This window comes from Emydura macquarii, unplaced genomic scaffold (genome assembly GCF_026122565.2).
Source record: "Emydura macquarii macquarii isolate MOO-44397 ecotype Brisbane River unplaced genomic scaffold, CSIRO-AGI_Emac_v2 contig_1253, whole genome shotgun sequence".
In the NCBI taxonomy this organism is placed as follows: Eukaryota; Metazoa; Chordata; order Testudines; family Chelidae; genus Emydura; species Emydura macquarii.
The window spans coordinates 94,904,053-94,931,468 of record NW_027131390.1 but is presented as its reverse complement, the minus strand read 5'-3'; the positions used below and the strand labels follow the sequence as shown (position 1 = coordinate 94,931,468).

The 27,416-nt window shown below is 41.8% G+C and overlaps 1 protein-coding gene across 4 annotated transcripts in view; it reads left to right on the top strand.

Moving 5' to 3' along the window:
* RAB3GAP1 (RAB3 GTPase activating protein catalytic subunit 1) overlaps positions 1–24,983 on the top strand; it is a 52,533-nt gene extending 27,550 nt beyond the window's left edge. For 2 of the 4 annotated variants that reach the window (XM_067549529.1, XM_067549531.1), the window contains 13 exons: positions 1,621–1,790; positions 2,302–2,397; positions 2,951–3,123; positions 4,223–4,277; positions 4,677–5,060; positions 15,181–15,318; positions 16,677–16,904; positions 17,587–17,683; positions 17,766–17,869; positions 17,990–18,105; positions 19,381–19,483; positions 22,177–22,197; positions 23,343–24,983. In XM_067549529.1, coding sequence (XP_067405630.1) covers positions 1,621–1,790; positions 2,302–2,397; positions 2,951–3,123; positions 4,223–4,277; positions 4,677–5,060; positions 15,181–15,318; positions 16,677–16,904; positions 17,587–17,683; positions 17,766–17,869; positions 17,990–18,105; positions 19,381–19,483; positions 22,177–22,197; positions 23,343–23,585 — 1,928 coding nt within the window. In that variant the 3' untranslated portion in view covers positions 23,586–24,983. Of the gene's footprint in view, positions 1–1,620; positions 1,791–2,301; positions 2,398–2,950; positions 3,124–4,222; positions 4,278–4,676; positions 5,061–15,180; positions 15,319–16,676; positions 16,905–17,586; positions 17,684–17,765; positions 17,870–17,989; positions 18,106–19,380; positions 19,484–22,176; positions 22,198–23,342 lie in introns of those variants that run through there. The other 2 variants (XM_067549530.1, XR_010919895.1) reach the window with 2 other exon arrangements.
* The last annotated feature ends 2,433 nt before the right edge of the window (positions 24,984–27,416 follow it).

Below are 27,416 nucleotides of genomic sequence, written 5' to 3'. Positions count from 1 at the left end.
AATGTGGCCACTCTAGCCCTTTGTTTGTGATGCAGTGTGGGAAAAGTTGATTGTTTACCGGACTTGACTATCCAGAGGACAAAGAAAGACTGCTTGTGGGATACTTTTGGTGGACTCTCAGAGCACAAGTCCACTGGGGACTACAATGCAAAGCAATAGGGTTTGAATTGTGAGTTGTGGCTTGACCCAATGGGGTCCTGGGACTCTGGGTCCAATCCCTGGGTTAGCATAACTTGTGTGCAGACGAAAGGGGGGTTGGCTTGAGCCTGAGTTTGAACCCTGGGCTTACATAGCAGTGTAGACATATGCTTACAGGGTTGTCTTCTGGCAACCTGTGCTTTGGGAACCAAAGTTCGTTCTTGTATTTTGGTTTCCATCAGAAAGTGGTGTTTTTATTACTCTCTCTTTACCTTTCCTTTGTCTATCAACCAAATGTTGTACCCACTTGATTTTGCATAATAATCAGTGGGTTTTCACTTAATAATTTTCCTGGGTTTTTTTAATTTATTTTTCACTTCCTTTGTTCTCACTTCTGTTTTAACATCTTATCTGAGAGTAGGACAGTCTAATTTCTTTGTTGACTTGGGCATTGTAATCATTGGTCTGAATTAGGCAATAGGTGACAGCCATCAGCAATATGGTCAACCCATTCTCATCTTCAGTCTCTAAAAGAATCAAGGGAGTCTGGTGGCTGCTGTCTTGGAAAAGAATCACACTGCTACATTTTAGAGTTGGATCGGGTGCAGCTTTAATTGTGACACACACACAATCACATAACCATAGCTATGGGGAATACTATAGCCATAGGGAAAACCCAGGTGGCTATAGGGAAGTCAAGCAGCATGTCTGCATGCTTGGCAAATGTACTTCCCCTGGCTACCAGATACAAAAGACTTATATAGGGGTTGCTTAGGTTCATTTACATGTTGATCGTTATAGTGGAATTTGATTAACAGTTTATACTTAACAGAAAAGACAATCACAATGCACAGTGGGGCACAGCAGACGCCCTCACAGGAACGCCCAATGAGTCACTTGAGTATACAATGTAGTTTTCAGGGACCCTGGCGAACACCCGAAGATGGGTGGTTACACAATACCTGTTCAAATGCTAATTTGTATGGAGTAAGTTTCTATGGGGCCAGTAAAACAAAGGGGGGCAGGTACCGGTACTTATTGAAACAGGTGAAGTCTGTTCACAGACTTCAAAAAGGCTTAAGGCTCATAACAGAGAACTTGCATCTGGGGTGTGGTTCAGAGACCTCTTGTGCGGTTTTAGCATCTCTGTCATAATTTCAGTTGAGGCATTCTGTTAGTGGTTTAGCCTGGGGCTTCTATTTCAGATTCAGGCTACAACCTCAGGCCAGGCCTTCTATGACCAGTTTCAGACCAGGAATTCTATTAATCAATTCTATGATTAATTCTTTGATTCCACACTGCTTTGTAATCTGACTCTGCCATGCAGCTGCATGGCAAAGAACAGTTAATTTCCGATATGGGACATGGCAGCAGAATTATAAAGCATAGGTTAACTGGTTGGTTAGAAATTTAAGTCCTAAATAAATTGAGATGATGGATTAGAACTCTGAACTTATTTTGTAACAATTTCTTATTTTATAGAGGCTGCTGATATAACCCATGCCTTGTCAAAGCTCACAGAGCCAGCACCAGTCCCAATCCATAAATTGTCTGTCACAAATATGGTTCACAGTGCAAAGAAAAAAATTCGCAAACACAGAGGTGTAGAAGAATCACCATTAAATAATGAAGTCCTCAGTACTATTCTGTTGGTAAGCACACCATCCATCTTATTGCATGCATGTGCATGTTGTATGTAGGTCTTTTTGTTTCATGTTTGTCTTATAACATTTTAAAAATGTATTGGCTTACTGTGAGAGAGATTAGTTATGACATAGTGCCATTAGGTTGGAAGCATCTGTCATATCCATAACTAGAGTAATCAAACAGTGTTCCCATTATCAAATATAGTTGCTTTTTCTGGAGGCTACCTTTTCTATTGACCGACAGCTATAACTATTTCTCTGAGACTTGACAAGCCATTGTAACTCTAGGGGAACATTCTCATCCATTTCAAGATAATATCCATTACATATATATCAAGGCTGAATAAACTAGCCTCCACTGTTTGAAATAACACTGTTCCAACTCAAAAAGTTGTTCACCGCATATCAGCATAACTATACCAAGAAAAAATAGGTGTGGGGAGAAAAAGTGGGGAAGGCACTAAAAACCAACGTGGTATTAAATTTTTGCCCCCTTTCCTCTGCCCTTCCCCCCTAGTTCTTATTCCCTGATGCTGCTGACAAACTAACAGATGGATCTGAAGCCAGGCCTACTACTTCAAGAAATAATCCTCCTCCAGAGAATGAAGAATATGTAAGTTCAATTGAAATTAAATTCATAAGCGAAATATATCAAATCTGAGTGATTTCTTAATACCCGATAAAAGTCTGTCACAGGATACTTGCAGAATATTAGTTCATCTTTATGCAGAGGTAAATCCATGGAGCTTGACTATATAGTCTTTCTTTCTGTTGCATATTTCTTTAAAAAAAAAAAATGTTTTCCAGATGGAACACCTTTTGTCCACATTAGTTCGTTTAAAATATGTTGTTTAAAATAAACAACGTTAAAAATAAACTACATTCTTGTTTGACCAGCAGGGTTGCTATTCATTCTTTACTCTGTCTGCTGCAACTCTGTCTCTCCTATTACCACTGGAGAATGATTGGAAGAATAATTTTTAGTGGAGGTTCTACAGAAACTGTCTTCATTACCCTAAGTACCTTATCATTGATGGTTAATACTTTTGCAGATTTGAGTTTTAACCTCATGTTGACACACACACAGATGTTGATTGTGTTTTAGTGAAATCAAAAGTCTGAAAAATATAGTTATTTTCTGGATCTTTTTTTTTTTCCTCATGTAGAATCTTTACAGTCAGTTCAAATCAGCTCCTTCAGATAGTCTGACCTACAAACTGGCTTTATGTCTTTGTATGATCAACTTCTACCACGGAGGGGTGAAAGGAGTGGCACACCTCTGGCAAGAATTTGTAGTGGAAATGCGCTGCAGATGGGAGAAAAATCACCTAATTCCAGGGTAAGAGTTCCATTGGGGTTTGACTGAAAATGTCCATAGTTTGTGACAGGATAACTAGTTATGACTTTAAAATCTACTTTGATTTTCAGACTTGCAAAAATGATTTTAGATGTATACTATTTGAGTTAGTACTTCCTGATTCTCTTCCTCCCATGAGGGAAGAAACCAGAAGGGGTCAGAAGGAGCATCTGCTGCTTTCCCTAGCTCCACAGACCTGGAGAACTTAGAGAGAGGAGGTGAAAGACACACCTTTATCTGAATGAGGAGAGATAATCTGGAAAGAAATATTTATGCTGACACTTCCGTCCCTCCTGAATCTCCACATTAAAATCGAGGCAGCTGGGAAAGTAAGGGTGAAACACCCCTTACTTCTCTCTCATCAGAAAAATGGCAGAATGCGGGGCAGCTGCTCCAGGTTCCTTGGTTGTTGGCACAGGTGTTCATGCCCGTTTCCCTTTTTGGGCACTTAGTTGCTTTTTCAAGCAGCTGCTGCAGCCCTTGCCCTGTAATGAGTCTACCTTGGCAGGACTTTGGCCTGCAAACAGAAAGAGAGATAATGAGTCTGGAGGGTCCTTACACATTAACAAACAGCAAAAATAAAATAAATTTTCAAAAGGCCTGGTCTAGTCGTTTATTCACCCTAGTCATCCTTTTGTGTGAAAGGTGGCATCAATGGGACTTTAAAAGTTTTTATTTATCATTCCATTATAATTTTGCCTTTTAAAAATTATTATTGAAGTCCAGCTACCACTTGTAAAAGGTGCTGGATTGGTAGCCATGAAATAGATATCCTTTTAATCCCAGAATGGATACAGCATGGGCATAGACAGTCCAAGCATTCTGGGACCATCTCCCAATTTGTCTCATCCCTGATCCGGAGGAACAACATGCAGAAGTGAAAGGAGTAGTTCATTTTCCATGCCCTTTTCAGTCCTTGGCCTGTATGCTGAAACCATAGCAAACAGGGTAGTTGTGGTGGTGGTTTTTATGGTGTAGATGTTTGTTTTTTAGGAACTGTACCCAGAGTACCAACTCATAATATGTACTAGTGTCAGAAACATAAATATTTTGTGGTAAAAGTAAATTTAACCTTTTGCAGGTTAGCTAGTGGGTCTCCAGATCTGAGATGCTGTCTACTGCATCAGAAACTTCAGGTAAATATCACAAATTAAGAATGATTTGTTTCATAATTTTTCTTTCCTCATAGGAATAATCAAGAACAATAAAACATTTAGTCAATATTTTCTGGAGTCACTATTTGGATAGTGTTAACTCTGATGATGATTACCATGTGGTTTCCCAAATACTGTTAATTTTCCAGTTTCAGTATATCTTGTGATAGTTGTCACCTCTCCTAACAGCTAATAAAATCTCAGTCTTGGTGCAAATTCTTCCGTATTAATTATACTGCCATCTTTTAGAACTGAGTGCCTTTCGATGTTTTTAATAAGTTTCACTGTATGATATAATGGCATTGCTGCCATTACATAACTATATTAGTGAACAGTTGTTAGTGCATTAGAAATGAGTTGTTAATGTTTTTAACTTTCTAGATGTTAAACTGTTGCATTGAAAGAAAGAAAGCAAGAGATGAGGGGAAAAAAGCATATACATCTGATCGTTCCCCAAGTGGTTCTTCTGGTGATACTGGGAAAGCAGTAGACCGTTCAGGTGGAAATTATCTAAAGGAGACTGAAAAGGAAAGAGGAGAGGTTGGGAAGTCTTGGGAATCATGGAGTGACAGTGAAGAAGAATTTTTTGAATGCCTTAGTGACACAGAAGAACTGAAAGGAAATGGACAAGAAAATGGAAAGAAAGGAGGAACAAAAGAAGGAAGTAAAGAATCTGCAAATTTAAAACCAGAAGGTCGTCTACATCCACATGGAAAATTGACTTTGCTGCATCCTGGGGAGCCTCTCTACATTCCAATAACACAGGTTTGAAAGTAGTAGCTTGGTATTTATAGTATTTTTAGCAACTTGTTTTTATAACCGCTTATGTGGATCTGGTAGCACTTCCCATATAAGACCCTGTTTTCAGTTGGTTTAAACTTTTGCAAATTTTAACCATTAGAGCTAAAATTTTACATGCTGGGTGTCTACTCCATGCTGAATTTATTGGAAAACTTCTGCCAAGATGGTTCAGCTGTTTCCAAGAATGAGGCTAGGAAAAATACATTGTTTTGGCCATGTTAAAAAATTCTGGCAAAATTTCTCTTTGAACAGCTCGAGTACTGCCATGCTTTGGAGCAGAAATTGGGCAGGAGGTAGACTTTGTTTCAGGAACGTGCCTCGTGCTGTCCCAATGACAATCTGACCAAATTTGGCCAATATACAAGCCTTATAAAGAATCAAAATTTTCAGAGGCTCAGTGGAGACATAATTAGATTTCAGCAGCTAAATTCCCTAAAGATTCTGTCCAGACTGGGCATCCTCTAGCCTGGGACTGACCAGGATTTTCCTTGCGAATTGCAGCTGTGAGCTCCTGTGGGATGTGCTAGACCCAGGTCCAAGAATCTGAACTGAGGGGAGCAGGAGCCTGTCTTCCCTGTGCTCCCAATGTTGTTCTGCCCCAACCCCTGTTGGACTCAGGCAGTGTGGAGGAGGAAACTGACTGGTTTCAATGCAGAAGGTACAAGAAGCAGACCTGTAGGGGAAGTAGATTGGAACAAGGTGAGAGCGGGAGTGACTGAGACTGGAATCTGGCAGTGATGAGGAGAGGGAAATTGGGACTGTGAAATGGGATAGAGGCGAGATTAGCATTGGATGGCCAAGGAGACTAGGAGCCAGTAGGAGGGTGGGGAGACTAAGATCAGATGGTGAGCTGGGATGGTGGTGGGAGATTGGAATTGAGAACCATTGGGGAGAAAGGAGAAGAAAAAGATCTAGCAAGGATGTTGGGGAAGATCTGGACAAAGAGAGGAGTGGCTGTTGGGAGTAATGGGGACATAGAGATTGGATGAGAAATCCATGGATTGGGAGGAACTTGTGATGATGGGGAATATGGATGGGTGGGGGCAACTGGAGGCCAAGGGTGAGGCAAGGAGGCAGGGGATTGGGACTCTGGAGGATTGAGACTAAGACTGTTGGACAAGGAGACTGGGATGAGAAGCCTGAGGAGTGGAGACGGGACTGGGAAGACATAGGACAGGGCAAAAGGGGTCATCATTGGTTGCGGGAGGGGTAATGAACAGAATAGTTTGTGATCACTAGACACACTCCGCTCAAAGCCTGGAATGTAACCCAAGATTCCTACATTTCACCATTCCTCTGCCATCAGCAAAAATCCATGAAACCCGCTAGCAAAGTGTGCATCTCGTTTCCCTCTAATGTTGGTCCACATAGAGGATGAAATTGTACTACAGCTATCTATAACCTCATTAAAATAGTCCCTATACGGATTTCTTCAATGTAACTGGTAATCTTTTCCTGTTTAAATTGTCCCATTTTTCCACAATATAATGAGTTTTCATTATAATGGCATTTTCCACAATTCCCTGAATTCCAGGACTTGCTAGACCTTGTGTACTTATTTTGATATGGATTTTTTGATATATGTGCCATACATATTTAAACAGGTAGTGTTTATGTTCTTCCGCCCTTAGTCAATAATTCCAGTTAACTTTGAAGTACTGTCTGTGCTGAAGTTACCCCTCTTGAGTTAGCCTCGTTCAGTTGCGTTAGCCTGATTCCCAAACATTTTTCCTGCATGATCCCATTTTCAGCTGTGTTGTTTCCCGCTACCCCAGACAGCATGGAAGTTGCAGTTTAAAAATGGTGTCCTCCCTGCAGTGTGACCTCACGCGCTGTACATGCAAGGTCACTCTGCAAGAAGGATGCCATTTTGTTTTACAAAATGGCGTCCTCTGGACTGCATAATCTCACACACACACGGTGTGTGCGAGGTCATGCTGCATGGAGGGCGCCATTTTGTAGAGCAAAGTAGCTTCCCCTGTGCAATGTCACCTTGTGCATATGGTGCGTGTGAAGTCACGTTGTGCGGAGGAGGCCATTTTGTAAAATGGCATCCTCTGCATGCTCAGGATTGATGATGCAACCCCACAATTTGGGAACTGCTGGCCTAGTTTGTGTGAGGGTGGCCACACTGCAAAATAACACTTGAGGTGCTGTGTACACAATAATTGCTGCACTCACCTGTGAATGGTATTAATACAGCTGGGGGCATATCCGATGGTATCTTGTGCTGCAGTAAGCTGAAATGCTCTATAAATTATTTCCTGGTGAATTGTGGGTGAACTTGTCTGTCCTTCCTGGGCACAAGGGGAGAACTGTGGAAAGGCATTTGAGGACTAGCAGCACTCAAATGGAGCTAACCTACATCCATGTGATACAGTGGTTACGCTAATAGCTGATGAGTGATGAGTTATATTAACTCATGTTTTAGCCTGTATCCCAGTACGAGCCAGTGAACTTGAGTTAAATGCACTACTATGATTGAGTCAAGGGTTTCTCTTTGTGTGGGTGGGACTTGAGTTGGGGCAAAAGCTCATCATAATTCGTGTTAACTTTGAAGAGAAGACAAGCTTTCAAATCCTAAACCTTCACCCCCCCACTTCTGCAATTCAGTCATATTACCTCTTCTCAATATCACAATGTGAGCAGACTTTAAGAGGTTAAGTATAAAACAACTAATATATTTTTTGTGTAAGCTTGCCTATAGGAGCTCAATCTGGCAGGCAAGGTCTAAGCACCCTTATCAGATTGGGCCCCATGGGTGAGTTAGGCAGAAGAAGAATGCCTGTATTTCCCTGGTTTGTGAATCGCTCTGTGGCATTGGTGGCTGGATGCCTGGTGTGGAGCTGCAGTGCGCATGCATCAGAGGCAGAAACAGACACCTGTGGAACTTTTAATGCAAAAATGTAGGCACTGAGCACGTTTAGGAGCCTACAGTGTTCAGGAGCAGCTAAGCAAGGCTTCTTCTTTGAATAGTGTCCCTATGGGTGCTCCACTCTTTGTGCGCATGTGCCCCATGCGACCTCGATCAGAGATTTTCATTAGCAGCCCTCACATGTGCCCTTGCTATCCTCATGCCCCATTCCAAGGCTATATCAGGCTGTGTGGGCAAACTGCATCTTCAGTTCTTTCTCAGCTGCCTCAGCCCAGGACAGTAGTAGTATGTCCACTTCTTGCTTACCTCAGTAGTTTCGGAGCTTTTTGTTAGTGAGTTAGTTGTAGTAAGTTTAGTATGTTTAAAAACAAAAACCTTTTCGGTTATAAACTTGTTCTCCCTCAGGGGAAAATGTCCCTATTACAGGCATACCTGGCTCTCTAGGGTTCAAATGCTGCCTCTTGTGTAAAGAGGCTAAATTCCAAGTGTATTTGCTGCCTGGGTTGAATTGCATGTGCTGTAGAAGTACAACTTCAGTCTACACCTGAAATCTAGGGCTTGGAAGAACCAAGAAGTCAAACTTCAACTCCATATCATGGAGTATTTCCTCTTCTCCACTTCGGAATCAGGTCAGGACACTCCTAGACAGTCTCTGGGAGTTTCTAGCGCCCTCTACCTCAGCCCAACATTTTCTAGGAAGTAGAAACCCTCAAAACTCTCCTCCAAAGCCTCTCAGAAGAGGAAATCTTGTTCCCCTTTCAGGGATTCCCCCTCAAAAAGACCTTTATCTACAGCCAGATCTACAGCCTCTGAGAAGTATTTCTTGAGGCTTAGTACCATAGGCATGAAAGGCTCCTCTGGTACAGGGGACACAGAAAAACAGCATGGTTCTTAAATTAAACAGGACTCCAGAAAGATCCTGGTACCATTGGCTGAGGACATAGAGGATCAGTACTGTCACCTTGGACTCCACTTTTGGCATCCTTACCAAGTGGTGTTGTACTGTGTAAGCCTATAGCCTTATTGATGCCAACCTCAAAGCACCTTAAGGCTCTGATACCGTCAGATAAGGACAAATACTTGGTACTGCAACCATCTGGTATTGCAGGACTTCAGATACCAGAGAGACTTAGTGGTGACTACTGAACCGGAGTCTCCATTGTTAGCAGGTACTGATCATCTCTTGGTACCAAGAATCTCTTGATCTCTGAATCCCTTTACATCCCTGATACCATCGCCCCCATGTTCTCTGGAAGCTCCTCCATTAGAAGATGACCTTCCCTCTGCTTCTTCCATTTCAGTGCAGGGTTTTGAAGGGGCAGGGAAGATACTCCAGGACCTCATCACTTCTAGTGGGAGCAACCTTGGATGCCAATCCCTCCCCGTATGGATCTCAGCAGCCATATTGGGATCCCTGGCAAGGCTGTCATTGGCAGTTTTCTAGGGCCCCAACCCTATGCCATCAGGACAGTAGGGAGACTCAAGCTTCTCCTCCCAGCACCAGGAGTCCAGGGTGGACAAAGAAGCCACACTTCAAACCACCATCTCGTCCTCTTCGCCAGATGAGGCTCTCATGCCTCCCCCTCCATCTATTGCCGATGATTTTCGCCAGTTTCAGGATCTTGTTAAGTGGGTGGCAGACTCTCTGCAGATACCCCTTGAGGAAGTCAGAGAACCCCAGCGCAAGCTGTTGGACATTCTGCATTCTGTGACACCATCTAGAATTGCCCTCCCTATTAATGAGGCTCTACTGGAACTCCCTAGAACCATCTGGCAAACCTTGGCTACAGTGACACTTACTTGTAAGAGGTCCAATGAAAAATATATCCCCTCCAAAGAATCCCAATTTCTCTTTTCCAACCCAGTTCTCTGGTCATTGATGTAGTGAACAAGCAGGGGCAAACAACACTGTTCAATCCACCCCATATGACAGACCAAAAGTGCCTGTACCTCCTGGGAAGGAAGGCCTAGGCATTGGCTTTGCTGCAATTCCATTTTGCAAATTACTAGGCATTGAGAGCCAGGTACAATTTTACCAACTACACAAAATTTGCATTGTTTATTGAGCACCTTCCTCCAGATCAAAGAGAACAATTCCAGCTCACAGTTGCCAAGGGCCAGTTGCTGGCAAGAACATCTTTGCAGGTGGTGCTCAGTGCTGCAGATACCACGGCCCATTCCATTTCTGCGGCAATGGTGATGTGTAGGGCTTCCTGGCTTCAACAGTCTGGCTTTCCCAGGGAAGTTCAAAATACAGTTTAGGATCTTCTGTTTGACAGACAGAAGTTGTTTGGAGAGAACACTGTTAAGTCGTTATGTACCCTTAAATATTCCAGGGCCACGTTCTGCTCATTAAGCATCTATAGTCCTACAAACAAATGGAAGTTCAGCAGATCAGTAATGGCTTAGAGATCCCACCCTATACAATTCTCTGGATTTCAGAGACTCATGGGAACCCCCCAGAAAGGTGGCACAGTTTCCAGAGAAAGAGATCCTCACCCATCTGATGTGGCTCTGTGACAGGCATCATCATTGAAGTACCAGTTTTGATGGGATAGTCAAGGGTTCAAATACCCCCCTCATTAGCCTGCTAGCTTCATTGTTTTGTCCACCTTCCCCCATTTGAAAACCGACTGTCCCATTTGCAGCATGCATGGGTACGTATCACCTTAGACGAATGGGTGCTGGAAGTAATATCATTGGGCTTACACAATCCCACTTTACCTCGCTCTCTTCTTCTCATTCCCGTTCCCTATCCTTCCTCGGGGACCCCTCTTAGCAGCTCCTGCTAAGGCAGGAAATAAATACCCTTCTTCATTTAGGAGCAATAAGATTTTCTTGTACCAGAGAAGAATAGAGAGCAGAGACTGATTTCTAGATATAAGACTTCTGAACGGATTCATGAGGCCCCAGAAATTCAGGATGGTGACCTTGGCAGCTGTAATTCCTCTTCTAGATTCAGAGAATTGGTTTTCAGCCATCGACCTCCAGGACGTGTCCTTCTATATAGCAATACACTCATCTCACAAGAGATTCCTTTGATTTGTGGTAGGCCAGGATCATTTCCAGTATTTTTGGCCTCTCCTTGGCTCAGAGTATTCTTGAAGATTCTGTCAGTAGTGGCTGCTTACCGGTGTCTTTAGGGTATTTCTGTATCTCAGTGATCGGCTACTCAAGGCTCGATACTGTCAAGAAGTGTTGTCTGCATGAGGATGGCATTTTCTTTGTTTTTTTGGACGTGGACTTCCAGCTGAACATAGAAAATACACACTAACACCCATTCAGAACATACAGTTTATAGGGGCGTTGACATCTAGTGCATCTCCTTGCATGGATGGGTTCTGGATATTATCGAGCCTCATCAAAACAATTCAAGACAGCCTCCAACCCTCAGTCAGAAACTTTCTTCATCTTCTAGGTCACATGGCTGCTTGTACTTTTTTGACAGAGCATGCAAAATTATGCCTCTGCTGTTTGCAGGGATGGCTCAGAACAGTTTACTTGCCAAATAGACACAATCTAGACAAGCAAGTTTTGACTCCCAAGCAGGTAAAGCATTCACTAGACTGGTGGAAGATTGCATCACAATGTAGGGGGCAAGGATCCCCTTTCTCCAACCGCCACAGACACTGATATATGTCTGTTGGGTTGCGAGGGGTGGGAGGTGCACGTCTCCTCCTTGGCTGCACTGGGCTGATGGTCACCTCAAGACATAACCCTCTGTATCAACCTTCTGGAGCTCAGAGCAGTCAGAAATGCCTGTCTTCATTTTCTTCCTCTCATCAGACCAGATCCATCAAAGTCATGACACACATGACAGTGTGGCTTGCATATTTTACATCAGTTGGCAAGGATGAGCAAGATCCCATTCCCTCTGTGCTGAATCCATGAAGTTTTGGAATTGGTGCATAAAGCATCACATAAGTATTTCAGCAGTGTATCTGCCTGGCACACAGACTGTCATGGCTGACACACTCTGCAGGTGCTTCTCGCAAGGATATAAGTGGGAACTGGATACTCGGGTGTGACCGTTCTTCCCGCCCCCACTGCAATCTGGACTGGTGTGTAGCTGTTTCACTCCAATTCTTCACTCCTGGGCCCCGACTTACCATGCTTTGCTCTGTGAACCACCCACTCCTGGGTCAGCCCACGCCCAGCCTCTTGCGAGTAATCAGTCCCTGACCTAGTGAAAGAGTGCTTGTGGCCAGCCATTCATGGGATAGAGCCCCAGCAAACACTCCCAATCCCAGAGGCAACCCCGGGAACTGCCGTCTTGCATAACACTGCAACCTGCAAGCTCATTTACACTTGTCCGTCAATTTATCAAAGACGTTGATATGCACCAGCTCTGTCCCTCCAAGTGAAGTCTCTACACACACTCAATCCACATGCACTGTGTTAGATAAACAAACAAATTTAATGATTGTAATAGGATTTAAATGAATCCAAGTCAGTTTAACATAAGTCAAGGAGTTAGTCACAATCAACTAAAAGATAACTCGCCTCCTAGACTGATTAATATTTCAGTCTCTTTCAATCTATGACGATGGCTTACCACACAGGCTGGTTGCGATGCATCTTGCAACCAGGCCCCCCCACTCCCTGTGGGTAGGTGCCAGTCTTTAATGTTGCTTGGGAGATGGATTCCAGGGTAGACCCTGAGACAAAGATGCCTCTTTCTTTTTAACAAGTGTCCTCGACACCCCCTGGGATCAGGTGATTGTCCATGTCCAGCACTGGGCATGATTTTTCCCTCTTGAGCTAAAGTGCTCAAAGGTGCTTAGGCCAGTCCGTTGTTCCTGTATGCATGCCTCTGCTGGGCGTGGAACCACAGCTTTATGTTTGTCTGCATCTATCCAAGCCATGTGAGACACACGTTTGGGGATATGACATAGCAGAGATTCATATCTACACATATGTATGATATTGCAGGACACATACTACCATAACAGTGATGTTCAGTATGTCATGAGCATTCCAAAAACACCTTACATGACATACTTTGCATTAGACAATACAGTTACACTACAAGGGTGAACATGAATGATACAGAAATCACACTATAAGGGTGTACATGGGGTACAGCGTGTCACACCGGGTTCTACTCAGAATCTTTCAGACTTGGGGTTTGCCAGAACAAACAAAAAATGCAACCTGTTTTGCTCAAGGGAATGGGTTGGAGATTATGTCACACTTCACTAGGGAATGCCTTCCTCCTGCCGTGGATGTTTTATGCCTTCCCGCTAACAGCTGTCATTCTCAGGGTGATAAGCAAGATGAAACAGGACAAGGCCAGAGTCACTGATAGCCCTGATGTGATCAAGGCAAGTGTGATTCCTTTATCTGTTTCACCTCGCTCTCTATCCTCCGACAGATGTCCCAATCATCCCTCAACTCCTCTCCCAGGATGATGGATGACTGATACATCCCAACTTGGACATTCTTCATCTCAAAGCCTGGTTCCTAGGTGATTTGCAGAACTAGAGTCATCCTGTTCTGCGGAGGTACAGCATGTACTATTAAATTGCAGAAAAGTTTCCACAGAACTGCTTACCTCCAAAAGTGGAAAAGATTTGGCCACTGGTGTGAACTTCACAAAGCTACTCCTGAATCTGCCTTGCTTCATCTTGTTCTGGAGTACGTGTTACAGTTTAAGAAATCGGGACTGTCCCTTAATTCCCTCAAAGTTCACCTGGCAGCCCTAACAGCCTTCCATGCTACTATCGAGGGGTTCTCTCTGTTTGCTCACCCCACAACTGCAAGATTTATGAAAGGCTTGGGGAAATTCTTGGCACAGGTAAAGGGACCTGCTTGGAACCCGAACTTGGTTCACAAGAGCCTCCCAAAACTCACATTTGAAATAATGGCCACCTGCTCCCTATTGAATTTATCAAGGAAAACAGCTTTCTTAGTGGTGGTCATCTCAACTAGGAGAGTTGGGGAGACTAGGGGCTTAACGGCAGACCCTCTCTTTGACAACATTTCTCAAGGATATGATGTTTTTATGGATGCATCTGAGGTTTCTCCCTAAAGTAAACTTCCGAATTACACGATTCAGACCATATACCTGCCAGTTTTCTTTCCAAAACTGTACTTCCAACCAAGATGTCAGGAAGGCGTTATTCTTCTATCTGGCTAGAACTAAACCATTTAATAAATCTAACAGACCATTTCTTTAGATTGAAGACAGATCAAAGGGTTCCGCCATTTCTACCCAGAGACTCTTTAAATGGATTTCCAAGTGTATTATAACTTGCTACCAGGTGTTGACATTCCAGCCTCAGCAGTGTTTCGGAACACTCAGCTATATCACAGCCTACATCTGTGGCTCTTCTTTAAAATATTCCTATCCCCCAAATCTGTGCTATGCCCTGGTCAATGCCTCCAGATCTGATGCTGCAGTTGGCAGTGCGGTTCTCTCTTCTTTGATGGACTCCTTTCAGAAGCCTTCTTTTCCTACTGGGGATACTGCTTGGGAGTCACCAGGAATAGTGCACCCATAGAGACACTGCTCATGGAAGAGGTTATTCACCCTGTGTGGTAACTGTGGTTCTTTGAGATATGTTCCCCTATGGGTGTTCCAGTACCTGCCCTCCTTCCCCTCTGCTTCAGAGTTTCTCCTTAGATGTGGCGGTGCTAAGGGGGCATTTCATGAGCATAGCCTGATATACCTTTGGTGTGAGATATGAGAATATCAGTGGCACGTGTGCAGGCCGAAAGAATGCTGCTAATGAAAATCTCTGATCAAGGTGTATGTGCACTATGAGTGGAACACGCATCTCGAGGAACCACAGTTACTGCACAGGGTGACTAACCTCTTCTTTTGTGATTCCCAGTGGGGCCTAATTCTGGGATTTAGGTTCCTAAAGTTCCAGTTAGGTGCCTAAGGGCTGGTATACATTGAACAGTTACATCAGCGTAGCTACATCTTTAAGGAGTATGAAAAATCCACACCCCTGAGAGAGACAGTTAAGCTGACCTAACTCCTGGTGTACACAGTGCTAAGGTCAATGGAAGAATACTTCCGGTGACCAAGCTACTGCCCCTCAGGGAAGTGGATTACCTGCAGTGACAGGAGAACCCCTTCCGTCACTGTATCAAGTGTCTGCACTGAAGGACTGCATTGGTGCAGCTGTGGCGGCATTTTAATTGTAGACTTAGTTGAAGTCCTTTTGTGAATGTAGCCCTCTGTCTTTTTCAACATTACAGGAACCAGCACCCATGACAGAAGATCTTCTGGAAGAACAGTCTGAAGTATTGGCTAAACTGGGAACTTCGGCCGAAGGAGCTCATCTTCGAGCACGTATGCAGAGTGCTTGCTTACTGTCAGATATGGAGTCTTTTAAGGTATATGCCTTATAAAAAAGCACTGAACATTCTGGGAGTTCTCTGGGATTATTTTGACATGAGCAAGCTGGGATAATTGATCAAGATGATCAATTTTAAGGATCTGCTGACAGTTGTTTTCTTTCTCTGCTGTCTGTTTTTAACTTCGCTATTCTTTTCCTAAATGACGATTTCAGGGTACATTTCAGCTTGTTGAAAAGATGCACGCTTTGGCAGACTTTAGGGAGAGGAATAATTTTAATGTGTAGATGAGAAGCAACACTGTTCAGTAGGTAAAGTACTGGGAGTCAAGTGGCCTAGATTCTGTTCACCACACTGCCACTGATTTTTCTAACATCTTGAGTAAATCACTTACATTCTCTGCCTTGGTCTCACCATCTATAAAAGGGAAATTACTTATTTACTTACCCAGCTCAGTAAAGTACTTTGAGATCCTCTGATGCAAGCACAATATGAATTTTAAATATTACTGTGCAAGAATGTATTACCTGAATGATGGAAGACTACAATTGTACCATTATATCTTTGAGTGTTGATAAGTAGCTCATGGTAGGTAGATGTATCAAACTACTTGGGAATGCAACACTTCATAGTAACTTCTGTAGCACAAGCTGTTTGAAAATCTAAAGTAGGAATGTAAAATATGACTTAAAGGAAGATGGGGCACATTTGATATGGCCAGGTTTACTGTGTGGACAACCATTATGCTATTGTTAAATGAGGCTTTATAAATTATTGGGAGAGTTTGACTTGTAAAACAAAAGTTAATGGGCTGCTCTCATTTAATGAGTTGGTATGAAAAAATGAAGTTAGTTGGCAACTAGACATCAGCGCTTTTATTGGCATTAAGACAAGTGTTATATGCCACCTGCTTCTGTAATCAAAACAAAGCTTTGTTTAGAAAGTATTTGAATGCAGCCTATGACTTTTTCATCTCCAGTTTAAGGGGTCTATTTTTCTTACCAAATCACAAAAAATTTGTTTCTCATGCTTATGTGAATCACATGTATTAAATCTCTTTTGGATCATTGACGAGCCAACTGCCTAATTTTGAGCTTGCTTGAAATAACTGGTAAACCTGTACTGATTTCTAAAAATAAAAGGCTGAATTTTTTCATTGTTTTCTTTCCATTGCTGTGTACCATTTAATATATGAATGTTCAGTGCTTTTCTAGTGACCCTTTTCTGGTGTTGACACAGTGAGTTGGTGGTTTGTGATTAGAACTCATGAATTCTTAGCTCCTAGCCCATAGCTCAGTCCACTAAATTACACTACCCTGCCAACCAGATTGTATATGGAGAAATTCTCTAAAAAATTAATTTTAATATATTTTTCTTCTTTTTTTCTTCCATTCTAGGCAGCTAACCCTGGTTGTTGTTTGGAGGATTTTGTGAGGTGGTATTCTCCTCGAGATTACATTGAAGAGGAAGTGCTTGATGAAAAGGGGAATAGAGTACTTAAGGGTGAACTGAGTGCCCGAATGAAAATTCCTAGTAACATGTGGGTAGAGGCATGGGAGACAGCAAAGCCAGTTCCAGCACGGAGGCAGAGGCGACTGTTTGATGACACCAGAGAGGCCGAGAAGGTAAAAAGCTCTGTTACGGTACTCTGGTCTGTGATCCCTACTAAACATATAATGGTCTACTGTGAAAGATTTAATCAGTACCTGTAATTGCATTATATTTTAAGTTTGTTCTAATGATTAAACTGTTCTACTCAAATGCCCTAGCATTACTCAGAGTGCTAACTTGAACAATACTGACTGCTTCTTTGCTACAGTATAACTGTTCTTAGAATAGTTTCTGAAATGTGTATAAATGATGCAGTTGCCTTTTGAAAAGAGAGTCTGACTGTAACTTGGTATGTTGTAATACTTAAGGACTTATTTGCATTTCTAATAAATGAAAAAAAGTTTTGATTAAGTTCAGTGCTTTATTTTCTTGAAATATTCATTATTTGTAGTTTCTTTGCTTACTTTTGTACTGGGGTTAGAATCACAAATTACAGATGACAGAGACTTAAGTCCCATCTCCCTGTGGAATATTTTTTAGAGCTTTGTTATAGAGCTTTTGTCATCAGGACTAACATCATATCATACTTTTGAGACTAATGATTCTTGTATCTATCTCATTAATGTTGTAGTGGGGTGGAGTGCAGCTTAATGTTCTGTTTTTGTAATTTAAGCTTTGGTGCTCATCAGTCATGCTTAATCTGATTTTTGTGAAATGAATTTTGTCGTAATGTATTAATTTTTTGACATACCGTAGGTGCTTCACTATCTTGCAGTTCAGAAACCAGCTGACCTTGCCAGGCATCTTTTGCCTTGTGTCATCCATGCAGCTGTACTCAAGGTAAAGGAAGAAGGTAAATAACATATAATAATTAATTAACACGTTTTTAAGAGCAATGATGATTCTATGACTAAAATTTTGTTATTGTTTTTTAGAATCACTGGAAGATATCCCTTCAGTTAAGAAAATTATTAAGCAGATAATATCTCATTCCAGTAAAGTTCTAAGATTTCCAAACCCAGAGGACAAAAAATTGGAAGTAAGCCTCTCATGTTAGCCAGAGCTAAAAACTTTGCAGATCTCAGAATTGTCCATAGGAGTGTTTTTTTAAATGCTGTTTTTCTCTCCCTCCCACTCCCCCCAAATCACTCTCATACAGGAAATCATTGCTCATGTTATGAGTGCAGAAGCTACCATTGCCAGGGCAAGGTCACTGAAAGCAAAATTTGGGATAGAGAAATGTGACCAGGAGGAGGAAAAAGAAGATCTGGAAAGGTGACTGATACTTTATTAGTTTACTCTCTTTGGTGCTCATCTCCATATTTGCCTACGTTCCATAGCTTAGACAGATGCTGATGGGAAGTAGTCATGATAATACAGATCCCCAAGAAACCCCAATATACCACATCATCTGAGACACAGATTTCAAAGAGTAATGACTTTTATAAGTCTTGTAAGTGGAAACATTTCTAGAGACTTTCTGTCCTAGGCATTTGGGGATGCCTAATATAGTGTAATTCATCCAGCTCTTTGGAAATATTGTGTGATGTGGACTTATTTTATATAAATGTGTTTAAGAGTATCTAGTGTCTCTGTAGCCTGTTTTGTGCGTGTGAAAGTGCACAAGTTAAACTCCCTATGTTGTTTGAGATCTAATGATGAGACATGTTATATAAGAGCCAGGTATTATTATGTAGAATGAAATATCCAAAAGAACTGCTTTCTCCCATTATTATCTTTACTAATATGAAGCTCTCTACTGAGGCACTATAAGAAAACTAGTGAATAGGAACCAGTTAGCCAATGATTTTTTTTCTGTTCACCACCTCTCACTATGATTGTTTATCTCTTAGTCTGGTTAAATATATAATATTAAAAAGTTAAATATTGGAAAAGGCTAAATTCTTAGGGTTAAGGTGGTTGTTATGCTAGGATGAGATGTGGTTCCTTCACTCTTGGTGTTGGGACTTTTTGGAGGAGTCATTCTTGAATAGCTCCCTGTCTCCTTGTTATAAATTCTCCTAATTTCCATCCTGTGTTTTTAATGTACGTACTTCTCCCCAACTGTGGATTCTTGATACCTCCTTAAAATTGGGAGCTAACAGGGAGGGAGATTCTAATATGAGGCAACTAGGAGTCAGCAGCATAGGAGGGGATGCCTTTTCCAGCCTGGGGGAGAGACTAGGAATGGGGATAGAATTGCAGTCCCTGTTGGGATGGAGTGAAAGAAGTAGAGGGACAGATGTGTATACCACAGATGAGAGATCCAAGGCTTAAGACTGAAAAAAAACCCTGGTAATATAACGTCATGTATAATACTGGAAAAATAGTGAGTTCCTAAACTGGACATTCAGATTTAATTCTGAATGTGTGTCTGCCTAATACCGCTCTTAGTGCTAGAACTGTTTTTACACTCAAGCTAGATGGGGAGCATTTGTAGTTCTTACAGGAAACAATCTTGAAGTTTTAATGACAAAATAATCACAAACTGATACAGTTAAGAACTTGGATGCTCACTTTTCCCTTCCTTTCATTATTTTGTACTGCCAGGTTTGTAAATTGTCTTGTGGAGCAGCCAGAAGTATCAGTCATCGGTGCAGGAAGAGGACCTGCTGGTAGTATCATTCACAAGTTATTTGTGAATGCCCAGATGGTAAACTGGAATTATCAATCGATTCTCTGATACCTTTAATTTAGACAACATGAGGCAACAACTTTCCATGGGATGTTGATTTCTTCTATCTATAAATAGGCATGCATTTTTTATAAATATGCATGAAGGCTTTTTCAGTGAAAAAAACATTGGCAATAGCAGAACTTTAACTGCATAAAGAAAGGAGAAAGAAAGCCATGGGATATTATAAGACCGTAGATACAGTGGGGTAGACAGACATCTGAACGATCTTAAAGTGATGCTCACTTTGAAATGTGACTAACAATGCCATTATGTGATTCTACATTTGTATCTAGCTTTCCATTTCAGATGTGCTCAGTTTATAAATCAAGATTTTTTACTTCAAGCCCTGCAAACTCTTCTGGGTTCGGAGTTAAAAACAATTTTTTTTTTTTTTTTTAACCTGATCACTGGTAATAAAAGTTTTGCAGGCCAGAATCTGCTCTTTGTAACATTTCTGCACTTCTGTTGTCTCAGTGGATTGGCACAAGTATTTCTGATTGAGACTGCTTAGTAAACAATTCTGTTGATGATGCACAAGAATGAAGAGCCCCGCTCTCTCTCTTGTAGCTGTGTTGGCTTTGTAGGACTCAATAGGGGAAAAAGTAAAAATGTGTTTTTGTCACTAAAAGTGAATATGACTCAGAACCTGCAGGGAGCAGATCTGATAGGTAAGCTGCCACGATTTTTAATTAGTAACTTTCACAGTAGAATGGCCCTTTGAGCCTATAATAATATGCTCTGCAATATGTGGGCACAAAAATAAAAGCTAAAAAAATCTAGCCCAGTATCTTAAGTGACTGATCTTGCCCTTGTGATTTGCAAGAAGATAAAATACTCAGTAGTTTGGCCCATTTTCTTTCCTACCTCTGCAGTCTCTTCTTGGGAAACCATTCAGTTCTGATACTATAATTCATTGCAGGTTGCTCCCCTTCTTTTGCTAACATGGTAATGGTTTTTAAAATATGATGACCTAAACTTGATCTTATTCTGAGGACAGTTATGGCTGTTGCATTGTTACAACTGTGCCTTACTGCGTTTTCTTGGCAGAACAGTTTGACAAAATTTAAGTGTGTACAGAATTTTGCAATTTCATGAATGTGGAAATTGTGCATCATTACAATCAAAGGTGTAGCTTCTTTTTAGATTATAAAGCAATATTAAATGTGTATCAAGACGAATGAACCAGCTTCTTACCTTTGACCAGTTATATTGGCGGTGTGCTAAAAGGTGCAATTTGCACATTGATATCCATAGCCTGTTCCTGCACTATATTTTTTCATTGTCAGGATTTTATGGCTCGGACAGGTGATGAAACTGCACCTGGACAGCCCTACTGGCCTCTTTGTATATAAATTTATTAGATCTTCTCCAGTGTCTGCCAATTGTTTTCTTGTTGGGCATAAACTAACTTCATATCGAACAGATACTAAACTTCCTACTAATCTTCTGATACTAAAGTTCCTTCTAAACTTCTCCCAATTTTTTTAAATGCAGTGGAACACATTTGAAAATAGTATTCATATTCAGTAGGAGTAACTCAGTGTAGAAGCAGATTGTATTCTCCAATGCAATCCTGGAGTTCTCAAATGTAAAGCTGTCTCTTCCTGTTAATCAGTCTTCTTAAAAATAAGGGTTCATTTTGATTCTTCTTTAGTGATACTGCCAAGCATTCTTATGTTGCCGGCCACAAACTGATATTGTAAGCTGTGGCAATGTTAACTTTTTTCCCCATCTCAGAGTAGTGTAACAGATGTTCTGTTTTTGTTCTAAAAAACATTATTGTAATAATTAGCTAATAATTGAAAGATTTCTTACCTAGTGAACTGGGATTATAGAAATGGGCTCTTATTAATTCATAAAAATAAATCTCTGCTTTAACATGCTGAGATTTGCTTAAAGGACTTTAACTTTGTTGTATCTGATTTTCCCTATGCAAATGAATTCTGCTGAAGATATAACAAATATAATAGTACTCCCTCCTGTATTTTTTTCATTTTTATATGAGGCTTCTTGTTTTTATTTACAATGTTTTCTTTGAAAAAGGCCCACCTATATATATAATATTGCAAAATGTAATCTGGCTACAAAGCATGCCTGTATGCTGTAATATTGTACACTTTGCCCGCCTGACAGACATCTGATTAAGTGCATCATTCAGTAGTTCCAAAACTCCAGTGGAAATTTCTAATGTTTGTTCAAGTTTAGTATTGAAGATCTACATAAATTTCAGGCTTTGACTACTTTCAGGCAGAAATAATCAGAGGATACATCCCAGCTCCTGCTAACGGGGAGGCATTACTAATTGAAACTTTATCATTATTTATTGTTGTTATTATTATTGTTGGGAACAAAAATATAGCTTGTTATTAAATAGCAAGTTTCATCTCAAAAAATTATTTCAGCAGCTACTTCTTGGGTAAATAGAACCTGATTGACAGACTAAGTTCTGACCCTGGACTCCTGTGTATAAATTGTGTAACAGTGTGTGTTTACATGTGTTTTGTTCTCAAGCTATGTGTTTGTCATAATAGTTATGACAGAAACACTCTTGAATTCAATATATGCTGTCTTTAAAACAATCCTAAAATCTCTGTCTAAACTTGGTAAGTTATCTGACTTGCCTTTGTTTCTATCTTTCATCACTGGTTCTCTTCTCATCCCTTCTCAAGATGACTGAATCTTCTGATGAGGTAACTAGCCTTTGTCCTTTGTTTCCTGCTCATCTTCCTAGCTTCATGTAGGGGCATAGAGCATAACCTTTGAGTAGATATAGTACAGCAGGTTATGATTTGCACTGCGGTTCACATATCTTAAGCATAAAAATTATTTTCTCCCCTCACTTTCAAACTGGCTTCTGCTCATCCACAGACTTTTGAAACTTAATAGATGTGAAAAAACAGTTTGTAAAAACACTAAACATCTCATCCAATGAAGTTTAAATACGAGAAGTTAATTCTTTAATGTATGAAGCAGAAGCTTTTCACTTGCATCCCATTGTCATGTTACAAATATAATGGATGTTGCCATTGTAGTAAACGTAAACATTCTGTTCACTGGTTGGGATCAACAAGCATAAAATAGTGCTAGCTATGCTGTATTTCATTTGCCCTCCTATGGGACCACGTAATCCCACTTCCTGGCCAGTAAAAATCTGATACTTTGCAGAGAGTTCTCTATGGGCATGTCTACACAGTGAACTTGGGCTCAGGCTGCAGGGCTGTTTCATTGCTGTGTAGACTTCCTGGCTTGGGCTGGAGCCTGAGCTCTGGGATCCTTGCACCCCACAGGGTCCCAGAGCTTGGGCTGGAGCCTGAGCCCGAAAGTCTGCACAGCAATGAAACAGCCCTGCAGCCTGAGCCCCGCAAACCCAAGTCAGCTAGCATGAGCCAGCTGCGAGTTTGTCTTTGCTGTGCAGACGTACCTGTTGAGTCTGGGAGGGCAGGGTTTCAGTGCACTCTAGCATGTGACCTGTGTAGTGGTACTAATACTTCAATAGGAGACCTTTTGTAGCCCTGTGCAGACATGCCTGAATAGTAAGGGAAGTACAGTGAGCCTTAACTGAAGAGAGTTAAGCATTTTTCCTCTTCAGATTTCTTGACCCACATGGTGTCAAAATTTAGTGTATAACACGTGAAAGATGGATTGGCTTTACCAGCTGCATGTATAGGGTTCACAATCTGAGCGTGAGCAGTGCTATTCCTTAACCATTCCATGAGTCTACATGTAGCCTTTTGGTGTTTAAAATGTGGTAATTTGTTTTTCTCTTTGAAAATAATTTCTGATGTTAGTGTTAAGAATAACCTGCCCTTCAGTGAAGCTTCTGGTTCTGTTTAAGGTTGCCGCAATGACTCCACTTGATGAAGAACTGAAGAGGTCAGGCTCATCAGATGAACGGAGACTGAATTTAGGAGCAGTTGCAGATTTCCCAGCACCTGCAGGCCGTGAGCTCATACTACGTATATCTGTACCCAGACCTGCACCTTACTCTAAACCACTGCCTCAGCGTATGTACAGTGTAATCACAAAAGAGGATTTTCGACTTGCTGGTGCCTTTTCAGCTGATACAACATTCTTCTGATGTCGCTAGCTTTTAGTTATCTTGTGTGTCTTACAAGTGGAACACTATTCCTCTCTTTCCATGGAAATAAACACTATGGACCATGCTAGTCTGTGGACAAAGAGAAGAGGTAATACTGTTGTAATTAGTGATCAAGAGTAACTTTTCCCCCCAAGGAGTCGAACCAGCATCTGAGAGTGATGCCTGCACCAACCCCTATTTCTGATATTTGGGACAGCTCTACAAGTTATTTTAATCAGACATTTCTCCAAACGTCTAGAAATCTCCCCTCTGGCCAAAGAGATGTATATTTTTGTGTTAGCTAGTTTAACAATGGACACTGGGCTTTGTACAAGTACTTTGTGTTGAAATTGTAATGCAGTATGTGCTGCTTTTCGGTTCCTAATCTAGTCCTCCTAAAGTGGTGCTGGGCAGTCTATTTAAAGTGAAAATATTAAATAGTTGTATTTACTATCATCACATGAAAAATACAATATTAAATTCTGGATATTTTGGTGACTTTTTCCCTGAATTCCAATGGCTGGTTTTAAAATGCTGTTCTATTTTGCTCAGACTTGTGGTAAACTCTTAACATTCAGTATTTGCCTGAAAAAAGCCCTGTATGACATGCATTGGATAGATTTTTCTTCGAAGAGCTGAAATTGATATTTTGGGCTATAATGGGATATTAAGCTTAAAATGCAAGTAGCCTTACATTTACCATTTTCAGTTTTTGAGCCTTTATGTCACCCTGCCTCGGAAGCACCTTTCAACTGCCGTGTAGTCAGACATGCATTAGCTCTGCTTGAGCTCGTGCACTAAAAATAGCAGTGTGGCCATGATGCTTCAGGCTCACTGCCAAAGTACAATCAATCCTGACTCCCTGGGTACGTACGTATTTGGGCAGGTAGCCCAAGCCATTGTGGCCACATGGCTTTTTTTAAGCGCACTATCTCAAGTAGAGCTAATGTGTCTGTCTGCTCATGCAGGGAACATGCTCACAGCTAGTACAGAAATACCTTAACTGTGAGAGAGCTGGGCCAAAACTATATGTAAATGATGTTTTACTTAAACAAATTATTGATGCTTATAGATACATTTTCATGACACACATACTGTACAGCATGCATCTGTGTTCCCGTTGATCTGGTAATAAAAGTATTGTGAAACAAATATGAATCACAGGCTGTAAACTGTGACCCTGTCAAATATCATGCAAACAGTATGATTTTAATGTGTGTGATGATGTAATAAGGAAAGGATTATTTTAAAGCAAGAGCTTGCTTTGGTCTGGATCAGCAAAGTATCAGCTGTGCTGTAAACTGAGATGTCAGAATGGTTGCAAAACACATTATAGTCTTGTTGCTTGCACTTATTTGTCTTCGGACATTATACAATAAATCTTAAATTATAATTGGTTATTCAGATTGTTCAGCTTACTTGTTCAGTTAAAAGTGGCATTACTGGCTTAGACACTGCACGTGCATCCACCAACTTGACCTCGTCCATGACTTCGTCAGGGTTGACTCCGGTTTCCGCTGCCTCCAGGCCCATGGAGGTATCCATGGGTCTCTTGGCGGTGGAGGTGGGGTCGCCACTGCGGATGGCTTCCAGCTCCTTACAGAAGCAGCAGGTCTTTGGGTCTGTATCAGAGTGACAGTTTGACTCCCTAGCCTTTTGATACCCTTGTCTAAGCTCCTTGATTTTTGCATGGCACTGCAGCGTGTCCTGTTCATAGCCCTTCTCTGCTATTAAATGAGAAATCAGACCGTAGGTATCATAGTTCCTTTGGCTGGAGCAGAGCTGGGACTGCACAGGCTCCTCTCCCCAAATGTTGATCAGATCCAGAAGCTCCGGTGTGCTCCAAGTGGGAAAGCGTTTGGGGCATGGAGCTGCTATGGTCAACTGGAAGATGAGATGAGCTCTCCACGCTGATCAAGCAGGAAGTGCAATTTCAAAAATTCCCAGGACTTTAAAGGGAGTGGGGCAGATGGCTGACAGGAAGTGGAGTTCAAACTGATCACCAGAGTGGTCAGGAGGGGCACTGTGGGACACTTCCTGGAGGCCATTTACCACAACAGAACCAAGCGCAGTGTCTATAGTGACGCTTTGTCAATAAAAGTTTGGCACAAAAAGTTCTCCACCTCTCATAAAGATGGATTTATTTTGTGGCAAAATCAGGTAAGGTGGGTGGGGTGGAGGGAGGGTGAGTGTGATTGTACTCCATTGTTTTGGTGCAAAAAGCTGACTTTGGTTGACAAAAGTCTCCAGCGTAGTCCAGGCCTAAGTGACAGACTCGTATGTGACTCGCGTACCACCAAGCCTTCCTCCGCGTACCACTAGTGGTACGCGTACCACCAGTTGAGAACCCCTGCTTTAAGCAGTGGTATGACTGACTTGTTACAATCTCACCAGAGCTGTGATATGTAGTCGGACAGGCAGACTCAATGCTGCTGCCTCTGCAGGTGGGGTTCTTTTGTGTCAAAAGTAGTCTTTTCAAAACTAGTAGTTATTAGTACTGTCTATTGACTTTCACAAGAAAGATCTACCATAGAAGAAGCTAAAAGAGCAGTAGCTCAGAAGAGGCAGCAGTCCTTCCTGCAGTGGGACAGCTGTTTGAAGACGATCCTTTATCCCCCTTTTCTGTTGGAGATGTAGGGATGGGTCCATTAAATGTCTAATCCACTATATTCTACAAAACAGACCATCAGTTTCAAAGTGCTTACAAGGTCAGATGCTTTGCTAGGAAATGGCATAATTAGACTTTTTTAGGGCCAGGGAGGAGATCTGCAATCTTTTCTGGTGGCTGCTGATGCCCTTTCTGCCTGTAATGCTAGTGAGGAACTACTTAATGGGACTCTGATCCCTTCTGGAATTAGTTTATCCACAGCAATGTACTGGTATTTAGGATAAGATTGTGATGGCCAAAAGTTATAACTAGATTAAAAAAAGTTCAAGGATGACCAGGGATATAATTGCACAGTCAGTGCTATTAAACCTCTGACTACTAGAAGCCAGGAGGGGGCTCTAGGTACTGGCCCCTGGAGACAAAAAGGAGTTAGTTAGATGTTTGTGTCTAACTCATAGGTGCCCTGCTACCTAACTCTCCCTCCAAAATGCATGAGAAACCTAGGCACCTAAGGGATTTGCAGTAGTCAGCAAGCTGAGCTGTCCTAAACTATTCTGGAGTAAAATGCAGAAAGAAAGGAGTGGAGAGGCAGGCACTGCACACTCATCAGACTTCTCATACATAAACCCTCTTCTGGATTTGGACACCTATGCCAGTTCAGCCCTTTCTGTGAAAAATGAGAGGCTAGCTCCCTTCACCTTATTACAGTGAGGAGCCCATGCTTGTCTTATGTACAGCAGGGACTTGAACCCAGGCCTCCCACCACCCAGCCTATGGTGTATTCTCAGGTGGGTCTCAGTATCTGCTGCAGAGACTCTATAGCCCAGTGGTGAGGGCACTGGGACAGTTAGGTTCAAGACCCTACGACAAGGTGTGGGGATTGGGTCTTCTGCATTACAGGTGAGTGCCCTAAGCACTGGACAATGGGGTATAATGGCATATGTATATATCATCCAGCCCACCACACAAATGATAATGCCCAGTTGTCTTTTGTGCAGGCCAGGTGCGCTCAGGTATGCCTATTGGATCAGGTCCTGCAGCCAAGATAGGTGGGAGAATATGGTCTGATAATCCCACTGCGCTATAAGCATGAGTTAGAGCGCCAAGCAGCTAGGGTGTGGGCACAGTGTAATTTCCAAATGGCTGCATAAAGAGTGATGTTTTTAATGCTTACTAGAGCCTATACCCATGGTTGTCAGTCTGCTGGACCTACACAACTGCAG